The sequence below is a fragment of the Cenococcum geophilum genome, assembly GCF_001692895.1.
Source record: "Cenococcum geophilum 1.58 unplaced genomic scaffold K441scaffold_66, whole genome shotgun sequence".
NCBI classification, from domain to species: domain Eukaryota; kingdom Fungi; phylum Ascomycota; class Dothideomycetes; order Gloniales; family Gloniaceae; genus Cenococcum; species Cenococcum geophilum.
In genome coordinates this window covers 94,442-117,861 of record NW_027137624.1, presented here as the reverse complement: position 1 = coordinate 117,861, position 23,420 = coordinate 94,442, and the positions used below count along the sequence as shown (strand labels likewise).

The 23,420-nt window shown below is 38.8% G+C and overlaps 1 protein-coding gene across 1 annotated transcript; it reads left to right on the top strand.

Annotated features, from left to right (window-relative positions):
* Positions 1–559: 559 nt before the first annotated feature.
* K441DRAFT_668895 (phosphoesterase) lies at positions 560–1,821 on the top strand. Its single transcript, XM_067650068.1, has one exon. It carries the CDS (start codon positions 623–625, stop codon positions 1,595–1,597), a length of 975 nt encoding a protein of 324 aa, XP_067498014.1. The 5' UTR covers positions 560–622; the 3' UTR covers positions 1,598–1,821.
* The last annotated feature ends 21,599 nt before the right edge of the window (positions 1,822–23,420 follow it).

Sequence of the window (23,420 nt, the reverse complement as noted above, 5' to 3'; positions counted from 1 at the left end):
GGGCTGCCAAGGCTAGCCAAAGGCTAGCCCTTAGCACTTCCTTATAAGGTCCTTGGGCTTACAGCCCTTCTCTTCTTATTAGTTCGTCTTTATACTAAGGTATTACTATACCTACTTTTTATAATATCGTCCTCTTCTATCGACTCTCCTATAGCTTATGCTTAGCTTACCTACTCTCTACTATATACCTAGGTAATGCGCCTTATATATACCTAATACTATAATATTATATATCACGAAGTTGCTTATATTCCGCTTATATATTCACTTAGTCGCCTAATCTTAAGATTTAGGAGGGGTATGGCTCTCCATAAAGGTCTAAGTTAAGCTAGATACGGTATATAGTTAAAGGGTATAACTGTATAGCTGCCGCGATATATTTAACCGTCTGATCAAATAGAAAAGCTACTAAAATTTAATGGAGCTGCTATTTAGGAATCCTTTTAGGCATAGAAGGCAGATATAAGCGTTGCAAGCATGGGCTCGCTTAATTTGATTTTCGCAATACTTTCGCGCTAGGTGTCCCTCAGCATATAAATCTGCGATTTAAGGACAAAGTCTCACATCGATTATCTTGTCCATAGAGTTCAACCTGTTTTTGCAATATTCTCCCCAGAACCCCATGACCCCCCAGAATTCCCCCCGCGTTGTCAAACTTCCGAAGCAACGCCTCCGCAACCTTGCAGCAATTCTACTCAAACTGCATCCGCTGCATTCTTCCCCTCTTCGGCCTCCAACAGATTGCTCATCGCCTATAAAAGTTGTTTGCATATCAGATACACATAACGCTCAACCTGTCCTCCCACCTGGTGACATTTTGATCCACGCTGGTGACCTTACCGAGAACGGGTCATTCGACGAAATCCAAGCACAGCTGACATGGCTGTCTTCGCAACCTCATCGCCACAAAGTTTATGTCGCCGGAAATCATGATGTATTACTCGACGAGGGATTTCTAGAGAAGTACCCAGAGCGAAAGTACGGACAGACTCAAACAATGCATCACTTGAATTGGGGAAATGTGCATTATCTACGGGATTCTTCCGTCACTTTCGACTTTCCGTCCGCCAAGCCTAACGGGGAAAATATCAGCGGGTTCAAATCAAGAAATTTAACTATTTACGGTAGTCCATGGACACCGCAGTACGGCATATCGGCCTTCCAGCACCCGCGAGAACAAGATAACTGGACCAACCGCATCCCCGCAGATTCGGATATAGTAGTCACACATGGGCCGCCACGACTCCATCTAGACACTCGCGACTTCCATCATGCGGGATGCCCGTTCCTTGCCCAAGAGATAGCCCGCGTACGTCCGCGTATCATAGTGTTTGGACATATTCATGCCTCGTATGGAAGAGAAGATATTGTGCTGAACAGTGTTCGGTGGGCTTATGAGGAGATTTTAACTGATTGGGCTGGCTGGGAGGCAATGTGCAGGATGGGTTTTGGTATTTTACTCGCCAGAATACGTGCAATCTTTACCACCAAGGAAAAGATGATTAAAGCGGAAAAAATTACAGCGTTTGTGAATGCAGCCGTTGTGGGTGGGATAGAGAACCAGCTACAGAATCAGCCAATCACCGTTGAGCTGTAATGATAGGTTCTTCTTCCGTGGTATGCCAATAGTACTACATCTTCGCACAGATTCCCTGAACCGACGGGACTAATGTGTGTTTATCCTTGGCTTGAAATATGTCATATCTAATTGAAGAATCATCAATCACCAGTGATCGCGTCAATTGGAAAACTCGAATATTAGCCGACTTCTTTAGTATATCATACCAGTAATAGTAGCACTCTATAGTATAACTGCTCTTGCGGTGTAGACTGGAAGAAGCTAGGTCAAAAATGGTGTTCTTGAGGCGCGGTTACCCCCAATCTAAAACCTATTGCGCTAAATATGGACCAACAGGGCGTCAAATGATACTTGTGCGCCTGGCTGCCTCCTTCACCGCGATAAGGATGTTCCTTAATATCGACGGTATAGTCAATAGCCGCCCGTAAAGTTTCTGAATCTTTTAGCCCTGACTCTTCCATTGGTCACATTTCACTCTAGGCAGCGTATCCGGCGTTATATACTTACCTAGTAAACGCTGCCTTAATTAATAGTCCGGGCTGCTATATAGCTATTAGTACTTTATATAAAGTAGTTTAAATAAAGGGACGTTAATATATAAGAGGCTATCGCGTATATAAGACAGCTAAGAGTAGTAAATAGAGACTATTTTAATAATACCTATCGCATTCGCTAAGATGGATTTGAGGTTAGGGATATATTATATATAGCTTAAATAAAAATATTTTAGTAGTTATAAGTTAGATCTAAAGTAGCTAGGCCTGTTCTATATATATAAGAGCTACCCTATAAGGGATAGTACTTAATTAAAGATTTTAATAGTACGATATCCTGCAATTAAACTCTAGGGAATATTTTAAAGAAGTTCTATTAATAATAGATATCTAAGGTCTATTAGGAAGATCGGCTTGACTAATTAGGCGGAACTATACTATAGTTACTTTTCTACCTATTTATCCTCTTTTTAGCCTCTATACGTATTTACCTTATATACTAATGGTTTTACGTTACTATATACTATATAACGCAGTTTTAAATACTAGTGGCGTAGACTAAGTAGAATAAGGAAGCGTTAATAGTATAGTACCAAATGGGACTAAAGGCGAAGGTTAAGGCAATAATACCTATAGAAGATATAAAAACTATAAGAGAACTAATTGACTAAGTAATTAGGGTTAATAATAAACTCTACTAGTTTAAGAGAGATAGTAAGAGTATAAGTAAACTAATATAGACAAAGTAAGCGTTATAGTAGGTATTAAAACTATAGTATAGCGAACTAGACCTACTAGACCTAAGTAGTATTAAAGAATCTAAAAAGTAAAATAAGAAACTATAGAAACTTAGGGGTTAAGAATTAACTAATTAAATGACTAAGGGGTAAAGGCTAAACTAGGGATCTTAGTAGTAGAAGACATTTAGACAGATTCTATAATAAGATAAGTAGTTTAAAGAAGGAGCTTATATAAATTATAGAAAATAAAGATATTACGCTAGAGACGATAGAAGCGGTTAGAGTATTAATATAGTAAAAGGTACCTAAGATATAAACGTATAAGAAGACGCTAGTGTACTATAAAGAACTAAGGAGTATTTAATTAAATACTTTGTATTTTATTATAATAACGTATACTAAATTTATAAGGACGCTAAGTACGGCGTAAGCTATTAGCTATAAAAGCCTAAGTTATAAAAACTCCAAGGTACGCGAAAATTAAATAATAGGTAATATGGGCTCTATTATAGGAAAGATATTTATATATATATATATAATATCTATCACATATTAGGGGGGCTAATTTGGCGCGGTTACGACCCGGGTTAATACGAGGTTAGGGCCACCCCTGCTAATAACGCGCCCGAACCCCACACGAGGTCGCGCAGCGACCGCCCCCGAGTACTTTCGCACGCGATTTTGGGCGAAAAGGTACATAATTTGTGTTAGATCGGTACTTCTAGACGGTCGCGTAATGTTGCTCTAAATTTACAACACCTAAACGGGCTCTATTCCTACATTAAGGCGTCTTAGTTACTATAGTGCAGTCCTATATTAAGACATCTCGGTCACTATAGTATAGTCCTACATCGAGGCGTCTTAGTTAATACAGTGCAGTCGTATATTAAGGCGTTTTAGTTACTATAGTGCAGTTCTACATTAAGGCGTCTTGGTCACTGCAGTACAGTCATATATTAAGGCGTCTCAGTTACTACAGTGTAGTCCTATATTAAGACATCTTAGTCACTAGTATAGTCCTATATTAAGGCGTCTCGGTTACTGTAGTAAAATAGGTATTATCTACTACTTAAGAGGGAGCCTCCCCTGCCCTAAATATTCTTATAAAGCCAATCTAAAGAATACCGGCCTCGTAGCTATTCCAGCTGGTCAATAGCCTGTCTCTCGTCTCTTGCCGTACCGCCTTCTACGCGCCGTCTTATATCCTTAATAATCTTATAGCAACGGCTATAGAACATAGCCTCGCTGTCAACCCGCCAGCGTGCCCCCTAGTAGCAATTAAGAGCTTTAATTAACGGCCTACCTACTAGCCCTAAAGTCTACTTAGTCCAGAGCTAGAAGACCGAATTACCGCCTTAAAGCATTTTATATTTCCTTAGCAGCGCCTATAGGTTAAGGATAAATAGGAGAGATAGTTGAGTATTAGCTTGTGCCTACACTAGTAGGGGCGATGCGGATATAGTAGACGGCTAAGCGGGCGGTGCGGATATTATAGACGGCTGAGCGGACGGTGCGGATATTATAGACGGCTGAGCGGACGGTGCGGATATTATAAATAGCGGCTAAGCGGGTAGTACGGATATTGTAGACGGCCGAGCAGGCGGCGCGGATATAGTAAACGTTATAATAAACGGCGTGGGCTCGCCTAAAGGTAGATATATAGACTCCGTAGGCCCTATCTAGATACCTATCTTCCCTTGCTAGATCTATATAGGTGCGAATAATGCTAATAACCTTTCTATTTCGCTAAGGCGTTCTAAGATCGTCTATACGCGTAATTAAACCCCCTTTACCTTAGAGATCGCGGCCTTATATTTTAGCTTAGCTACGGCCTTATAGGCGGGCCAATATTTCCGCATTATTAGCTTATCTAGCGTAACTACGTCAGCGAGTGAGCTTTCTACCCGCGCGGCAAACCTCCGGTACTCCTTACAGCCAAAAAGGGGGTCCTTCTATAGGGGGTAGAGCGGGAACTGCTTGCGTAGGATTACTAAGTCCTATAATAGGATTACCCTAAGCGCGTAGAGGAGGCGTAGAAATCCTAAACCTATAAGGTCAAGCTATATAACCTTATTATCGGCCCTACCTAGGTAGTAGGCCTCTATGTGTTTTAGCCAGACGTTAGTCTTAGGCCATATCTTTAAACAAAGGGCCTCCTCTAGCACCTCCCGTGCGTGGGGAAGAAAGTAGCCCTTTCCTTCCTTTAGGAAGCCGGTAATCGACCGCATAAACGTATAGGGTAGGTAGCTAAGGTAGGCTCCCGTCATCGCGTTCGTATTCTAGCATCTAGCCCGTCTAATTTAGGTCTCCTTAACGCCGCTAAGCTCGGCATATCGGACGCTCTACTTATAGGCGCTATAGGTTTTCTCCTTTAAGTAAATTCCTACCCTCTAGAATATCTTTTTATTCTATTTAAACTGCGTATAATAGCTTAGCGGCTGTTACGGTACTTTAATACTACTAGGGAAGATATATAGGTTATAGTAGTCCTCCAACTGCCGAAAGGATGGGAAGCTCTTAGCGCCGTCTTTACCCTAGCAGTTAAAGAAGTAGAAGGCTACTATAGAGAGGGGGTAAAGGATAGGGTCAGCGTTCCGCATATAGCCTATATACTCAACCTTACCGTGCTAATTCTACTTCCCTTGTGTTATTAATATAATTATACACGGCGCTAACTCGTCTAGTTTAGGCCCTTCGTTCTCTAGTTTAATAAGGATAAGGTTAGTAAGCTAAATATCTTATCTACTTTTACTACGGGTAACGGTAGTATAGCCTAAGGAACGGGTTAGAAAACGGCAGCTATATAGACCGGGTAGGGTATATACAAACCTAATAAATGCTTAGCTGCAGTTTAAAGGTAAGACTTAACTAAACCTAGCATCTTAGAGCCTGTTTCCCAGCACTAAGTAATCGCCTTTTTAAGCCCTTTAACGTTATAGCCGCTAGTAATTATAAATAGGCCTCGATTAATAAAGTTAACGCGTTAAATCCGGTCCTTATTGCGGCGGACGCTATCTAGTACTGCTGAGAGCTTTACCCCCTATAGCGGCTGCAAGGTCTTACCTTTTAACTGCCACGCATAAAGCTTAGTAATAGTGGAGATATAGCTATTTACAACTAAGTATCGGACTATCTCGTTAAATAGGGCGTCTAGGGCCTCCTCGTCCCATATCTCCCCTTCCTCCTTTATAGCTTCCTCCCCTATGCCTGCGGCTGCCCCTACAGCTGCCCCTACGGCTGCCTTCCCCCCTAGCTACCCTACCCGCTTAACTATCTTCTACCTCTTCTTTGCCCGCTTACTATCTTTCTATATCTCTTTCTATTTTGACTTCCGTTTTTAATAGCTAGCAGCCTATAATTCTCGGTTAATGACTTACTGCTCTAAAAATAGGTAAAGCTTATCTTCTGTTACCTAGGCGCCGTCTATATTACCTTTTAGTCTTACGCACCAGTCTTCCCACTCTTTCTACTTTAGCTTATACGCCCTTGTAGTATTCTTCAAGCGCTAGGCCTTATAAATATTATATAGCCGTACTATCTAGGCCTTAAATTCGCTCTAGAAACTATAGGGGGAGGAGGCTAGGGGGGCTTCCGTCGACCGTAAAGTAGATTGTAGGGTAAGGAGATTTTTGAAAGACTCCATATCCGTAAAAGGTAAGGGGGAGACGCGTAAACGCGGCGCGGGTAAATAAAGCCACTAAACGCATAAATATTAAAGGAGAAGAAGGAGAAGAGGGCTTTATATTATACAATTATAATTACGGTAGGCCTTTCTATATAAAATCAGAAGCCCTACGCAAGCCAGCGCGGGCATAAAGATAGAAGAGGGTTGGAAAATAGATCGTCGAGGCGACGGTGAGGTCGAAGGCGCGCTAAGGCCCTCCATACTAACCCAGTACTAACCTAGGCCTCAAAAACGCGTCCGAAAAGTAGGGGCCACTACCAAAGGGGGGGGTGATATTTGGACGATATGTCGCGGACCTTAGGGGGTCGTGCGTAACCCGAGGTTATGCCAAGCCTAACCCGGACCTCCGATACCTAAAAATCCGATAAACCTATTTGGAATAAATATAGAATATAGCGACGAAAAGGTAGTAAGAGCGGCTTACTAGGAGTGCGTAGACCTTAAGGACATATTAATAAAGGTAGAGACTATTACGGACTTTATCTTAGCAGTGGTATAGCTACTTAGAGAGGATATAAGCAAATTAGTTATAGATATATAGGAGGCAATAGAACCAGTTAAACTATAAAATAAGGGGTAACGTAATCCACGAGCAAGCTGGCTACACGAGCATCCTAGCCACCTACCCCATTACCGAGGGCAAATAATGCGAATTATTTAACCACGAATAGTTATATAGAGTGTAGCTATTTACTAACTACTTATTTAACGTCTAAGGCACCTACGTGCATTATATCCTGTTAATTTACATATATTATACTTGCGCACTGCCCGTTGCGGTCGCTCGGCCGCTGCCTCTACTACCCCCTTTGCTGTCCCTTCCCGGGCAGCTTGTGTATAAGAAGCCCCTTCTGCTCCTAACAGGACACCCCCCTTAGCTATATACGTGCGCCTCTTTGCTCTCTCCCTTTTCTAGCGCTGATTTTCCGTGCGTAGCCTCTTATTCTCGCCTATAAGCAGTACAGCGCTTAATATTACCATTTTGCACCCCTTAACAAGCTGGCTAAGGGCTTATTCTATTAGACTTAGTAGGCTATATATACGCCGTTTAAGATGGCGCTTTATTAGGGCCATCTGCTATTATAGTTAAGCAATATTATAAGGTGTCTTAGCTATCTAGGATATATCTAATTACGAGCGTTAGGGTAATGGCGTTTAATATTTAGTATATAGCTATACTAGTACGTAACTAGGGCTATATAGAACTAGGCCGGTGGTAGCAAATCCTGCCTATATATTGTTTTAATATAGTACTGCCTACCTAGCCTGCCTATATAGCGGTAGGAATTCGTGCTTATTAATATAGTTAACGCTACGGCCTATAAGCTATTTAACAAGGCCTCTATATAATTACTTAAGGGCTAAGAAATAGCTAACATCTAGCGGCTGCAGTAGATGCGATAAATGCGCCAGTATATAAAGGATAACTATTTGGTAATTTAGGCAGAACTAATTAAATTTAGGTAATATATGGCTATTGTGGCCATCTAGTACTAGTAGCCAATGCGTGCTAATAGTATAATTCTTTGTATACTTATAGAATAGAGATAGCCAGATTAGGCCAATTTTATTAGTTGTCTAGCTATTCTTACTAACGCCGATTGACCAGTTGTATAGAATAATATTATCCTTATACTAGGCAGCTTAGTATATTATTACTTCGAAAATAATAAGTAATAGAATTACGGCCCCTAGGGCATTAATACATTTAATAATTATAACCCATTCTTAATTACCTAGCTATATAGTTTTAGGCTAGCCGGCCCTATTAGTTTCAGTAATAACTTTTATAGTTATAATAACACCTATTTAGAAGCCAGTTTTATTAAAATTCTAAGTATCCTTATTAAGAATCCTATATTAAATCTTTATATTCTAAACGCGTTTAAACCAGGCCCGAATAAGTACAGAATCCTTATATTTAGCACACTAGTAGTTATACTTGCAATTATATTTAGATTATAAGTCGTTATAGCGTTTAATAAAGGTCTGTACCTAATTCTAGCCAATAGGTTGTAGGGTAGTAGATCTAGCACATTAGGCAGCTAGAATAGTAGCTATCTGCCGTATAATCGCGATTTGTGGCGGCATACCGCGTTAATCCATTGATAGAATCTACTGCTTAAGGCTCTCTTCTTGTGCTAGTATAAGACGGCGATTTGGTGCAATAGAATTACATTTTGCTTTAATGCCTTTAACGCGTAGCTAGGCTGTGCTCCGGGGCACACTATAGGCGCTAGTGGCGGCTTAGAAACTTGTATTTTGGCCTTACTTATACGCATAGATAGCTAAATCAATTCTACCCTCTCGATAGAGGGCTTTATGTTGTTGTGGTGTAGCCATTAAGGTAGTAGTTAAGTAACGCGTCGCGACTTAGGTGGGGTGGCTAGGATGCTCGTATAGCCAGCTTGCTCTTAGATTACGTTAACTAGGTTATATAATATATTATAGGATTAAAAGTGTCACAGTACGTGCCGACTGTCAAGGTACGAGGTACGAGGTGACTGTATATTATTGACAAACGATATCGTGTGAGGATCTATGTAGGAGGTAAGGCGGTATATATACGCGTCGCTTAGGGGTTAGGTCCGTGCTCGTGTTATAATAATACTAAGTTATAACAACGTGTTAGGTTAGTGCTATGACAGTATATCCCCCTTTAGAAGGCGAGCTCCTGTAAGCTAAGTAATAGTAGTAAAAATACGGAAGTAAAAAAAAATAGATTATATATATCCTTATCCTTCTAGTCCTTAAAGGTTCTTGTCCTTCCAGTCCTTAAAGGTCCTCGTCCTTATAGTCCTTAGACCCTCCTACCTATATCCCTACTATATTGCTCTTCGCTAGTGCTTGTCTTAAGCACTAAATAAAGGCAAAGGTAAAGGGGTAAAACGAAGGAGATAAGAAAAAATTTATCCACGGGGTGTATGGCGGATATTAACACTCAAAAGGCTTAAAGTTGCGGAGATTAAGGTTAAGGCGTAGACTTAAAAGGCTTGGGGGTTACAAAGATTGAGGTTATTGCGTAGACTTAAAAGGCTTAGGGTGCGGAGATTGAGGTTAAGGTATAGATTCGAAAGGCTTGGAGTACGGAGATTAAGGTTAAGACGTAGATTCTTATTACGGTAAACTTAAAGTATATTATTGTTAAAGACGAAGATAGAGACGGAGACGGAGATGGGGACGAGATCGTAACCTATAGTTTTACACTATAATCAAAACACGAGGATATAGCCCGTAGGGTGTCTCCCTATAGCCGGCTTAGAAACTTAGAACGTAAAGTAAAAGCATAGCTAGAAATAAACTTAGAGATAAAGATTAAGATAAGGAACTATAGCCTACAGGGTAAACTCCCTATAGCCGGCCTAGGAAACTTAGGTGGAGACTAAAAAGAGGAACTATAGCCCATAGGGTGTCTCCCTGCAGCTAGCCTAGGAAACTTAGGTGGAGATTAAGAAGAGGAACTATAGCCTATAGGGTGTCTCCCTACAGCCGGCCTAGGAAACTTAGGTAGATAAAGAAATCGGCTTAGGTACTTAAATAGATTTAATAGAGATTTTACTGGGTTGGCATTGACGTAGAATAGGGGTAAGAATCCCGCCTAGGGTAGGGTTATAGCTTTAGAACGTAGCTTTAGAACGGTAGAAACAAAGCCCTACCGGGGGCGTATAAGATGACACGACATACTATCACAGTACGTGCTAACTGTTAAGGTATGAGGTATAAGGTAACTGTATATTATTAACAAATAATGTCGTGTAAGGATCTATGTAAGAGGTAAGGCGGTATATATACACGTCGCTTAGGGGTTAGGTCCGTGCTCGTATTATAATAACACTGCAGACTTGCGGCTAATAGAATACCCTGTCAAACCTATTAAACAGACAGGGTATTAGCTGACAGGGCTGTCTGTTAGACAGCTGTTATAACAGGGCTTAGCAATCTAAAATTTTCTAACAGATAATATCCCCTATCTACGACCTTATTAATATAGCCTGCCCTAATAAAATTCTATCTAATGATCTTTACAGTAATAACTCCTTTAAAAGTAACATACCTTCTACTCTTTTAAACCCTATTAAAGCCGATGCTAATACGGGCTTAACCTCAACACATCAAACGACCGCGTTCTCTAGATTCCACTCCTCAATCTATAAACATACTCGTACGGTAATAGTAGAAGAAAAGAAGCGAACGAAGAAGAATTACTTCTGTAAATATTGCTCTCCTAAAGATCTAAAAGGATATTACGCCTTAACGCAAGGACTATAACTTTATCTTAAGAAATATAAAGTTTAATGGAGTTAAGAGGAGAACAGTCTACGTACAATAATAAAAGATAAGGCAGAAAGTTCTATTTAACAACTATACTAAAGACTTCTGGCAAAGGGAGAAATACAAGGTCTTAAGGGCAAGGTTCTAAAGCGTATAGTACAGAAGAATACTATAAAACAAGCACTTTTAGATCTTATTATCGTACGACGGCTTCCATTCTTATATGTAGAATGGAAGGAGTTTTATACTTTTATTAAAGCATTAAATTAAGAAGCACCTTTATTCGTCCCTAAACATTATTTAATAATATCAGACTGGATCTCTAAGCACTTTATTAAGAGTTAAGATATTATATAAAGAGCACTTTAATCTATAAAGACAAATATCCACCTTGCCGTTGATATCTAGACCTATCCTAATTATTCTCTTCTCCTTAGAATCTGTGCCAGCTTTCTTAATATCTAAGACGAATACCAAAATATCTTAATTGCCCTTTGTACGGTATATAGTTAGAGTGGTATAGATTAATAGGAGGCACTTTATCCTGTCCTTATTAAATATGGAATTATAGTAAAGATTGGAGCTCTTGTTGGCGATAATGCCGGATTAAACGATGTTCTTTGTCGTACGATAGGCTAATGGCTTAGGCTTAAATATAAAATTACCTGGAATGCAATATATTAAAGAATTTACTGCTAAGGGTATGTTATTAATCTTATTATCTAGGCCTTCCTATTTAAATTAAAGAAGGATAAAAAGCTTGTAGAGTTATATAATAAAGAGGATTAGGATTAGGAAGAAGAAGAGGATAAGGAAGAGCCCGTATAACTAGTACCGCAGCTAGTAATGGCAAAAGATAAGAGGAAAAAGAAGGGCGAAGAACTAGAGCTATCGTCGGCCGAAAGAGGTAAGAATATTTAAGATATTATAGGCCCTATAGGAAAGCTTTATAACCTTATTATACATATCCGCAAATTAGCTAATCGTATAACATAGTTTAAAGAACGTGCACTTAAGATTATTCCTCTTAATAATTGTATAAGATGGAATAGTTGGTATAATATGTTAAGTGTAGCTCTAGAGGATAGAGTGAAGGCTAGGCTTTAACTTTACGTAGAATATTACTAGAATATTCTTATAATAAGTGAATAGGTATATCTTTGTACGATTTATAACTTCCTTTAGTCTTTCTATAAAGTAACTCTATTTCTTTAGGGAGATTGTATAACACTAGAAAGGGTTCTAGAATTAATTAATATTCTTAAGGATCTAATATAAGACGTGTTATAGTGCTGCAATGAAGTAGACTAAATAACTACGTTGTGGTATAAAGAGGGGAAGAAGGTGGAAAGGGGGTATTGTATATAAATAGTAGGGCCGGCCGCTAAGTCGCTAGTAGTGGGCTAGCCAACAGTAGGGAATAGTACGAGATAGTATGAAACAGTATGCGTTAGGTTAGTGCCGTAATAGTACTCCTCTCCCCTAAATGGTTTAGTCCCTAAACTAAATAGATAACTTAAAAATAGGCAGTGTATAGGGTTGCCTATTTTCTACCATAAAGATATTAGTTCCGCTTACCGCCCTTAACTAAGCTAATGGCGATTTTTTATGCCGGGCATGGAAAATCCTAATTGGTTAGTTTAGTAAGTAAGGTTGGCAGAACTCTATACCGCTACCCGAATTAGTCCGTATAGCGTTTCTTAGCGAGAATTTAGCTAATTAGATAACTTTAACCGCTAGTTAAAGTTCTATAATATCTTAACCACCACAAATTTTAATGCGGTGGTCGGCCGCGACCTTAGCGTAACTTTTCCTTATCTTATGCCTAGTCTAGGGGTCCTAGCTTCTTAGGGTGTTACTTATAAAAGCGCTGTATAGCTTATTTGTAACCCTTTAGGTCTTCCTCTAGCTGCTAGGTTATATCCTTATAATATTTCTATTTAATCTTATAAGTTAGGCCCTAGGGGTCTTTATTATGTATATTAAGGATTTTCTTAAACTCCTATTTGTCTTCTATATTGCCGTTATTATCTCTCTCTACTACTCGTCCTTGTATATTACGGCGCTCTATAGTATTAATATTTGCTTGGCTAGGGATCTCTTTAGCAGCCTAGAGGCGGACCTTAGATATATAAAAGGATTTATTTACTCGGATATAGTCCGGGAGGTCTACTATAACTACCCCTTAGTATACTATGAGTACGGGGTATAGGCCGTCCTATTTATTGTCCCATTTCTTCTTAGGTCTATTTGTCTTTATATTTTCTAAGCTAACTATAACTATATTACCTTTATAGAATAACGCGCTCTTATCCCTATAGGTATTAGCATTATCTTTATAGCGTTACTGTAAAATCCGGGCTAGGTCCTTAAGCTATATTAATATCCGCTTAAAGCGGTTGGCTATAGAGTCTGCGCGGAAGAACTCCTTCTTTGCTTATGCTAATAGTGTTAGTAGGTAGGGGCCAGCAGGCTTAATTCTGAGGCGAGGGTTAAAGCTATAATTTATAAAAAATGGGGAGATACCTGTGCTCTTGTTGACTTAGTTATTTATAGTAAACTTGGCAAGCGGTAGGTAGTTAACTTAGTCGTTCTATATAAAGCTAATAAAAGCATAAAGGTATTTATTTATGGCGGCGTTAATAATTTTGGTTTAGCCGTTCGTTTCTAGGTGCTAGGCTAAGCTTAGTTATAAGGTTGTCTTAAGGTGTTTACTTAGTCGTCGCTAGAAGTCGCTAATAAATTATATGCCGCAATTAGAGATAATTGTGCTTAGTACACCGTAGAGCTTATATATGTTATTAATAAAGCTATTAACTAACTCCTCTATTAAGAGTCCTGTTACTAAAACGAGGTATTATATTTTAGTTAGGCGATCCATAATAATAAGGATATATTTATATGCCTTGCCGTAGCGTTAGTATACTGGCAGCGTTGTGATATAGTTAATTGAGATATTGGTCTATAGGCGGGTGGGTAATTTTAGTGGCTTTAGGAAACCGGGTGGGGCAGAATAGGGGGTTTTAGTATAAAAGTATAGGGTATAGTCTTTAACGAAGGTAGCCGTAAACTGGGAGATTCCTAGCCACTAGTATAATCGGTTTAAGAGGTTAAGAGTCTTAACCTAGCTAGGGTGATTAGCGGGGCCGCTGCTATAAGAGCGATAGGTAACTTCTAGGTAGAGGTCTAGGGCGTTAGGGACGAAGAGATGTTAGCGGAAGTAGATCTGTCTGTTAACGATACTATATTCTAACTTATTATAATAGAGTAATTTCCTAATTTTCTTTGGCTAACGGCGAGCTTTCCGATTATATAGGGCTGCTACTATATCTCTTGCGAGTTTATTCTCCTAGTATCCTAGCCAGATTAACTTATTTAGTAACTTTTCGGCTATTTTAGGGTCTAGAGTGGCTATAAACTCCGCGTTATTAGAGTTACGGGACTTATATAGTAATTCTTCTAAGATTATAGGGTTAACTTTCTGGGGCGGTATAATGACTTAAGCTTGGTAGCGGAGGCGTTTATTATTAACGTCCTTAGGCCTTATTCCTAGTAGCCGGCTTAGGGCGTTAAGGAGCGTGGCTTTGCTGCTAGGTCTATATATAATTATAAAGTTAAACTATAAAAGGAACTCTGCCTACCGGACTTAGCGCTAGTTTAGCTACTTAGTAGTTATAAACGTCTATAGGTTCTTATAGTTAGTAATAATTTTAAATAGCTCCTTAGTCCCTTATAGCTTAGGACGCTATTTCTCTAAAGCCTTAATAATAGCTAGGAGTTCTTTATCATAGATCTTATAGTTATATTCCGGCGCGGAGTGCTTTACGGAGAAGAATGCGACCGGTCTTAATTTTCTATTATTGTTATACTGGGAAAGGACTCCGCCGGAAGCCTAATTTAATGCGTCTATCTCTACCACTGTTTTCTTTATATAGTTATAGTATGCTAGTACTAGTGCTAAAGTAAAGGCTCCCTTAAGGGCCTTAAACGATTTAGCTTATTCTGGTCCCTATAGCCATCTAATATCCTTCTTTAGAAGTTTTGTTATAGGTGTAGCGATAGCAGAGTAGCCTTAGATAAATCGTTAGTAGAAGTTCGCGAAGCTAAGAAATTGTTATAGTTCTTTAATTAATATCGGGTCCTTTTATTCCTATAAGGCCTATATCTTCTTAGGGTCTATAGTTATGCTATTAGTCGAGATAATTAAGCCGAGGTATTTTGTTTTAGTAGAGTAGAACTTAGACTTATTAATATTAATCTGAAGTCCAGCATTGCCGAGTCTTTAGATAACTTTATTTATATGCTTAGTATGCTTAGCGTGTGTTTTAGAAAAGACAAGGACGTTATTAAGGTAGGCAGTGTAGTAGTTGTTAAGGGTGTTATATAGAATATAGTTAATATAGTTTTAGAACGTAGCGGGTGCGTTATAGAGGCGAAATAGTATAACTAGCATCTTATAGAGTCCGAACTGGGTAATAAATGCTATAAGCTACTTATNGCCCTCCGCAATCCAGATCCGGTTAAACGCAGCAATTATATTAAGTTTAGTAAAGTACTTAGCGCTATAAAGTGCGTTAAGTGTCTCGCGGATTAGTAGCAGTGGGTATTAATTCTTAATAGTAACTGTGTTTAGGCCTTGGTAGTTATAGTAGATTTGTATACCGCCGCCGGGCTTAGCAGTGAGGAGAAGTAGTGCGGTAGCTAGTGAGGTTAATTCACGGATAAAACCCTTATCTAGCATTTTATTAATCCACTTCTTTACACACCTAAGTTTAGTAAGTAAGAGTGGTCTATTTTTATAGTATAGGGCCTGGTTTCCGGGGGTGATCTTAATTTTATGGTCCTATGGTTGGTAAGGGGGCAGCTTATCTACGTTTTTAGGGAGGAAGTACTTAATATATTTACTAAACTTCTTTAGTAGGCGTTGTAGAATATCTTTACGGGTTAATCCTAGTTTGCCTTTTAGGAATTTTTTAATATTAGTATTGACTATCTTCCAACGTAAAAGCTTGGGTTTGGTTTTTAGATTTATCTTAAGGAAGTTGTAGAAATAGAGGGGGAGCGCTTTATAGGCTTCCTTTATTATATAGTCGCCTTCTACTAGCTAGCGGAAAGACCTTTTTAATAGGTTTGGTACTTCTATTAGGCCTATAGGCAGCTCTTTAAGCAGCTATCGGTGCTTATCTTATTTAACTAGTTCTACTAACTCTGCTATATAGATCCTTATTACCTTTATGTCTTTTTATTTATAGAACTAGGTAAAATTAATAGTACAGGTGCATTTAATATCGTCTAGGTTAGGGCGTATCTGGCTCTTTAGTGCTACGGCTAGGCTAGTATAGCTTAGTTGGCCCAGGGGGGCGGAAACAAGGCGGCGGCCCTATATAGTACGCGCGGGAGATAGGTATAAGGTTAGGCGTTACAGTAGCGTGGTTTCTATTATCTGGGTCTTAGTAGTTCTATAGCCAGTCCTTACTATAACGCGAGCTGTTATGTGCGTATATGGCATATGGCTTAGTTTTAGGTATTGGGCTGGGCGGCTAGGGTTTAAATAGTGCCTAGGTTAGGGTTAGTTTCTTAATAGTGGCGGCGTAAAGCGGACCTTCTTCCTTAGTCTCGGCAGGGCTAGCTAGCCCGTCGTTTTAGTCTTAAGTGCTAGGTTAGTCCAGTCTTCTACTATCTCGTTTCTTTATAGCTATATAGGCTCCCCTTTATTAGGAACGTCTTCTACTATTAGGGCTTTATATATAGTTCTAGGCACTAGGCTTAATAGTGCTAAGTATTTATATAGGGCGTCCCTACTAACGTCGGCTATCCCCTACAGAAGGTAGTGCCTAAAGTAGTAGTCTAAGTTAAAGCGGATCTTAAGTTTCCTAAAGCTAGGACAGGGCTTATGCTTCTAAAGCTAGGGCATGCCTAGAATAATTAGGGTAGTAGGCGAGAGTTTAGTAACGAAAAAGAGTATGGCTTTAGTATAAAGGCCGATTAATATTCGGGCGGTAAAGTAGTCTATAATAAACGAAGTTGGGATACTATCTATAAGGTATAGTGGCCTAGGTGCCAGCAGCTTCTTAGTTATAATATTATACTTTCTTATAATAGACTCTGCGTTAATAAATGCTATTATAGTACTACTAGAGTCCACTAGGCTTACTATATTAATATAAACTTAGGGGTATAGGTTATGTAATAAGGAGAGTTAGGTTTAAATAAGGATTAATTTCTTATTACTATTTGCTAATCTAAGATTAAGTAGCAGTTTACTAATAGAAAGGACTAATTGATCTAGTAACAGGGACCTAATCTTCTTATCTTCCTCCTTATATAGTTTAGACCCTTAGGCGCGACTTAGTCTAAGGGTCTACCTTTTAACGACTGGGGTATAGGGCTGTCTTAGCGGGGCGGTCCAGTATCCGTCTAGCTGGCGGTGTCTATCTCTATTTTAGTTAGGGTATAGGAAAATAATACCTCGCTAATGACGTGGCTATATTCGTATTTACTAGCGCGAAGTCGCTAATACTAGGCGTTGTTAACGGGTTAGGCTCCTATATAGGGCATAGTTTAGAGTAACTAAGCCGTAGGGTTAAAGGGGGGGGTTATCCGCCGCGGCTATAATAGGCTCCGCGGTTACCGCGTTTATAATAGGCTCCACGGTTACCGCGTCCGCGGTTATTTATTTGCATTGTTTAACGGGGTAGTATTAGAACTAGGTTTACTATCTTAACGGGGTTATAGGCATCCTTTTAGTAGCTAGGTAGGCTATAGGCAAGGTATAGTCTATTATTAACGCGGCGCTTATACTCCGTATCTAAGATTTTATTAAGGTCTATAGGTTCTCTAGTTACTACTAGGGTTGGGGTTAACATAGGGGCAGGGGCTTGGGTAGGTAGGCGGTGGTTAATATTCTTCTTAAGGTTGGCTTAGTATATATAGTTTGTGAGGTTCTTAGCAAATATATCTATCTACTTACTCTAACCTATATAGTCACTATTGTTAATTTCGTGGGCTAGTCTAAGTACTAGCTCTTCTATCTTTAGAAAGATAAACTTTCGAAGTAGGTCTACCTTCTATTTATCTATCTTTTTGGCGCGGACCATTAGCTTATTAAGCTCTCCCTTTTAGGATTAGTAATTATGCTTGCCTTAGGGGAAATAGTTAAGCTTATTCTTTGCGACCTAGGTTATATTAAGGACCTTATAGTAGGCAGTAAGGTCTTTAAGCATATCTTCCTTAGTAGGCCATTTCCACGTAGATATATTATTTAGGTTCTTATATATAAGCTCTAGGCCCTACTTAATAAACTCATAGGCCTTATTCTCTAGTATATCCGAGATATAAAGAATCTAAAACTAAACTATATTAAAGTAGTCTTAGTCCCAGTTAAAGACTCCCTTAATCTTAATATGCTAGGTCTTAAAATTAGCTTATTATTCTAGTGGGGTACCTTTTCCGCTAAATATTGGCGGGTCTTTAGATCTCCGTTTTTTCTGCTAGGTTACTACCATTATTATAGGGGTTAATTATTTTAGAACGGTAATAGTCTCTACTTAGGAGTTAATAGTTCCTATCTAGGAAGCGATAAGGGCACTAAGGTTTTCGTTAGCTTTCTTATTGGCGGTGTTTGTGTTATATATATACTATAGTCCTACTTTAATATTATTAAGGAACTCATTAGTATAGTTAATAAGGGTAAGGTAAGCTTTGCTAGGCTTAAAGGTCTTAGGGTATAGTGGGGAGCGGCGGATTATCCACGCGATATTGGGGTATATCTCTGTAAATAGGTCTGCGAAAACGTCGCGGGGGTTCTAGGTTTTGGCTATTTCGGCGTCATTAGTGTTGCCTATCTAGGCGCTAGGTAAAAACTAAGGATTATTTTAGGACTATACTAGGGACGTGTTAGTTTTAGCAGAGGCGCGTGTAGGTCGCGATTGCTCTGGGGCGGAGGTTAATTAGCTAGGGTATAGGGAATTAGTAATCGCGACGGGGCGCAAATTAAAGATACTATAAACTGTCACAGTGCTGCAATAAAGTAGACTAAATAACTACGTTGTAGTATAAAGAGGGGAAGAAGGTGGAAAGGGGGTATTATATATAAATAGTAGGGCCGGCCGCCAAGTCGCTAGTGGTGGGCTAGCCAATAGTAGGGAACAGTACGAGATAGTATGAAACAGTATGCGTTAGGTTAGTGCCGTGATAAGACGCATTGGTATGTTATACGATACTCTTAATATTTCTTTAGCTAATTTTTTCCTACTAGGTAATAGCCACTAAGGCTAAGGATAAGTTTATGGTACTTTAACTCTAACGTGCTAAGGAAAAGCTTATAAAGTATATTAAGAAGCTAAATAATTCTCCGTACTATCTAGCGGCATAAATTCTTAACCTATAATATTGTACGGCTTTCCTTAAAGATAAGAATGACCATATTATAATTAAAGGAGAGAAATAGCTCTACACCGTATAAAAGCTCTAGGAGGGATTCCGTAATAAGGCACTACTTTTAACTATGCCGTATAAGTCTAAAAGTACTAGTAAGTCTGCTCTCTAACCAGAGGAAAATCTCTCTACCTTTTATAAGGCTCGTTGGCTATATATTTTAAAGCATACTTGTCCACAAAGCCAGGATAAGTTTAATAATTATATTAGTAAGAACCTAATTATGCTAGATAGTAAAATAACGGCTATTTAATGGTGGAGCTAGTAGTAAGAGAGATATAAACGACTCTTATAGCTTGTAATTAAAGTTCTCTCTATACCTGGAATGAGTAATAAACCAGAGAGAGTATTTTTAGGCTCTTGACGTAGAGTTTTATGGGATCGTACGAAAATAAGTATACGAATACTTAAGGCGACAGAATGCTTAAAGGACTGGGCTGATTAAGGAATTCTAGGTATCCCTTTATAGTTTCTTTATTGTATAGTAGCTGGTAGAGGGTTTTAAGATAATAATAAATTGAAATTTCCCTTTATGGTTTAGGCTGTCAGACCCTGTTCTAATAATATCTTAATACTGTTAGCTAATAGGCTGGCTGTTTAACAGGGCTATCAAGCCTATTACCCGCAAGTCTGCAACACTGAGTTATAACAACGTGTTAGGTCAGTGCCGTGATAAAAAGTTAAAACGTAAAAATGTAGGAATATAAAAACGAAGGACTTACTAACGTACTAATGTACTAACATACTTAGTACATTTCTTAGGAGTTAGGTTATGTATTTAAAGGACTATAGTCCCTACCTTAGATAGTTCTTTCCTTATACTAAATATTAGAATATAATTAGAGTTAATCTATTAGGCACTTACTCTATAGTTAGATCTTATCTTATATTTCTACCTATATACCTAGCCTATTAACAAGACTACTATCCCTTAGCACGTCAGGGTCCGTAGACTAAGTGGCCCGTGCGCGAACACCGGAATCAAGACTACGCGTGCTCTATATAGAATTCAACCATTAATTACACNACCACCATGCCTCGCAATCGTGCTAGAATTGATGCAGATCTTGTTNAGAAGACTTAATATAACGTTCCCCCAAATAAGACGGCGAAAACCCCTCCCCCTAAGCCGTGGCCGTTGCCNGAATTCGAACCTCTCNATATTNACNATTGGGACTACCATGGCTCACCAAACCTCCCGTATTGCGTTNATCCANANGATCCTTTTGAGTTATTNAATCTATTCTTTANAGAGGAGNTTATNGATAAGCTTNTAGAGTGGACAAATAAGNACGCGGAGCTNTACCCGTCGGANAAGGAAACAGAATACCCACGCGTATNGCAGCCGANATNTAAGGAGGAACTCTACGCGTACTTTGGTGTGCTNATTTATATNGGAATNACCATAGAATCGTGCATTGAGGACTACTNGAAGGATTTAAACANGNATGGCACGGAGNATATTNTTAAAGAGTACATTTNAGTCGTCCGATTTNAGCAGCTTNATCGCCACTTTCGGGCCTNACCACNGTGGCCTAAAACCGATAAATNACCNAAAACTANATTNGATAGAGTTACGNAGCTCGCTGAGNATATTNGGCTTACTTGTAGGAAGCTCTACACGCCTGGAACCCACCTTGCCGTTNATNAGACGATTCAGCGCTTTANGGGTNGTGNACCTGAAATTNTTAATATCCNATCTAAACCTANACCCGAAGGCTTNAAAATATGGGTTCTGGCGAACGACGGCTATGTATTAGACTTTATGTGGCACGCNAAAGGTGATAAGAAAGGCCNAGTTNATTTAGATATGTNTTTTATTGATNAAGGCTTTTNNAAGACGCAGGCAGTAGTCCTTGATTTCCTCCTCNAAAAAGACACCGAAANAGAAGAACGCCTCTACCNACCTNGAAAGCACGTTGTTTGGCTTNATAATCTATTTANAAGCGTTAAGCTTCTNACANAACTANNAGGCCTTGGTATTGGAGGCGCAGGAACCGTTTGGACAACTAAAATAAAGCGCGAGGAACAGGGGGACCTTGAAGGCGATATTAAGGTGGTTANAACTGTAAAAGGAAAGGAGAAGAAGAAGAAGGTGCCTACTNAGCAAATTAACNAGAGGCTCGCAGACCTNAAATTAACCCACGNGGCTNAAATTNNATGGGGAGAATTGTATGGCGTGCTTTCTAAAGACGGCCTNGTNATAGAATTTGCTTGGAAGGACGCCAATGTAGTGCTTTTTATGAGTACTGTTGACGATGGTAAGTTAAATACCTCAACAATGAGGCTTAAAATCTAATNACGTNATACATCGCNAGGTNGCCATANGAAAGTTACNATGCGGAAACGTNNTNCCCTTACTGCTAGCGGTGCCAAACAGACTCNGAAGGTCTTTGGCGATAAAGANGAGAAGGAATTGCCTATTCNTACCTTNATTTTCTACTANAATNACTANATNTGTGGGGTGGATATTGCAGATCAACGACGCTTATATTTTACAACNCAGAGGACCNANNTANGGACCTNGAAACCTCTATTTNACTTCCTAATTNATATAGTTATTAACAACTGCTTCCTGCTGTCTTCCTACACTCCTACCGATCGCCGAGCAAGCCGTAAAGACGGCCATAAGCAATTTNAAATTGACCTCCGCAANANATTATTTAAACGCTNGATTNGCAAGCNAAAGGCACCTANANANAAACATCTTCCTTGACGTTCTACGGATGATATTATATGGGTTCCTACAGCGCAGCATAAGCTGATTAAGCTGTTTACCAAGGATATCAATTGCTTAGCTTGCATAGAGGGTGGCAGATATACTCAGGTGAAGCGTACAGGTGGTAGGAAGTCTCTATCAGAGCTTTCACCAAATACTACAAGGAAACCTCGCGATAGTAAGGAATGGGAGAGGCGTGGGCGTGCTCCAAGGACTCATTTTGGCTGCAGTATCTGCAAAATACCGTTCTGTAGAAATGATGACTGCTGGAGGCCTCATATTGAGCGACTCGACTCCAAAGATTAAGCTTATATATCAATATAATATGAAATCAAAAGCTTCGTATTTCTGAGTACGGGCATCAGATTCAGCTAATCTGATTGGCTGGCCCTTATCGATAACCTACGGACTCGAATTGACGTGCTAAGGGATAGTATCGACTATAAGGCTTCGTTATAGAGACTAAGACCACTATAGAGTAAAGATTAGTAATAGGAATTATAACCCTATTAGATACGACGTCTATTACTTTATAAGACAAAAGGAGAAATATCTAAATAGGACTAAGTAGATGACTATTACTACTAACTTACTATTTAATAAAAGTAAAAGGCTAACGACTTAAGATTCTTAAGATGAGATAAAAGTAACTTAAGAATCTAAAACGTAAACTAGAGTAGCGGCTTAGCATTTTAATAAGCAGATAGGTATAAGACGTAGTCTTCTAAAGATCTAAGACTTTAAAGAATAAATAAGGGCTAAATTAGAAGGGAAGTATAGCGCACCTTTAACGAGTTAAAAAGTCGATACTATAATTAAAATATTTAAGGATCTTAAAGATCTATTAGCTAGACGTAAACTAGGAAAAAACTAGGTGGGATTTAAGAAATAAATTACGACGTAGTAAGAATAAAAGCGGTACTAAGGGCTTATAATACTAGGATACTTAAGGAATAGAGTACCTATATAAAAGATTACTAATAGGCTAAGAATAGGCATATTAAGAGCTAAGTAGCTATAAGAGCTAGAATAAGAAGAGGATATAGAAATCCCTATAAGATTTAAGGAATAATATAGTAAGAGTTATTATAAAGCAGTAATAAAACGTTGTTTTTTTATAAAAATATTACATATGCTAACGGAACAATATTAAAGGTAGTATAGATAGTAAAGAAACGATAATTATGAAAGTTTTTATATATAGTTAAATAAGCAAGTTATACTAGACTAAGCTATTATTGAAAGATATATAAGTTATATTAAAGGAGTATTAACTATAACGTCAAGGGATCTACAGAAATAATCGGAAAACTAGAAAAGCGATTAGTATATCTTAGTTCCAGTAAAAGAAATAGTATAGTTTAAATCGCCTAAATAGAGATTTAAACTTAAGGATAAAGATAAGCCTAGGGCTAACCTAAAGTACCTAGTATATTATATATTATTTATAGACGACTTATATAAGATATATAAGGCACTAAAGGTAAAAATAAGA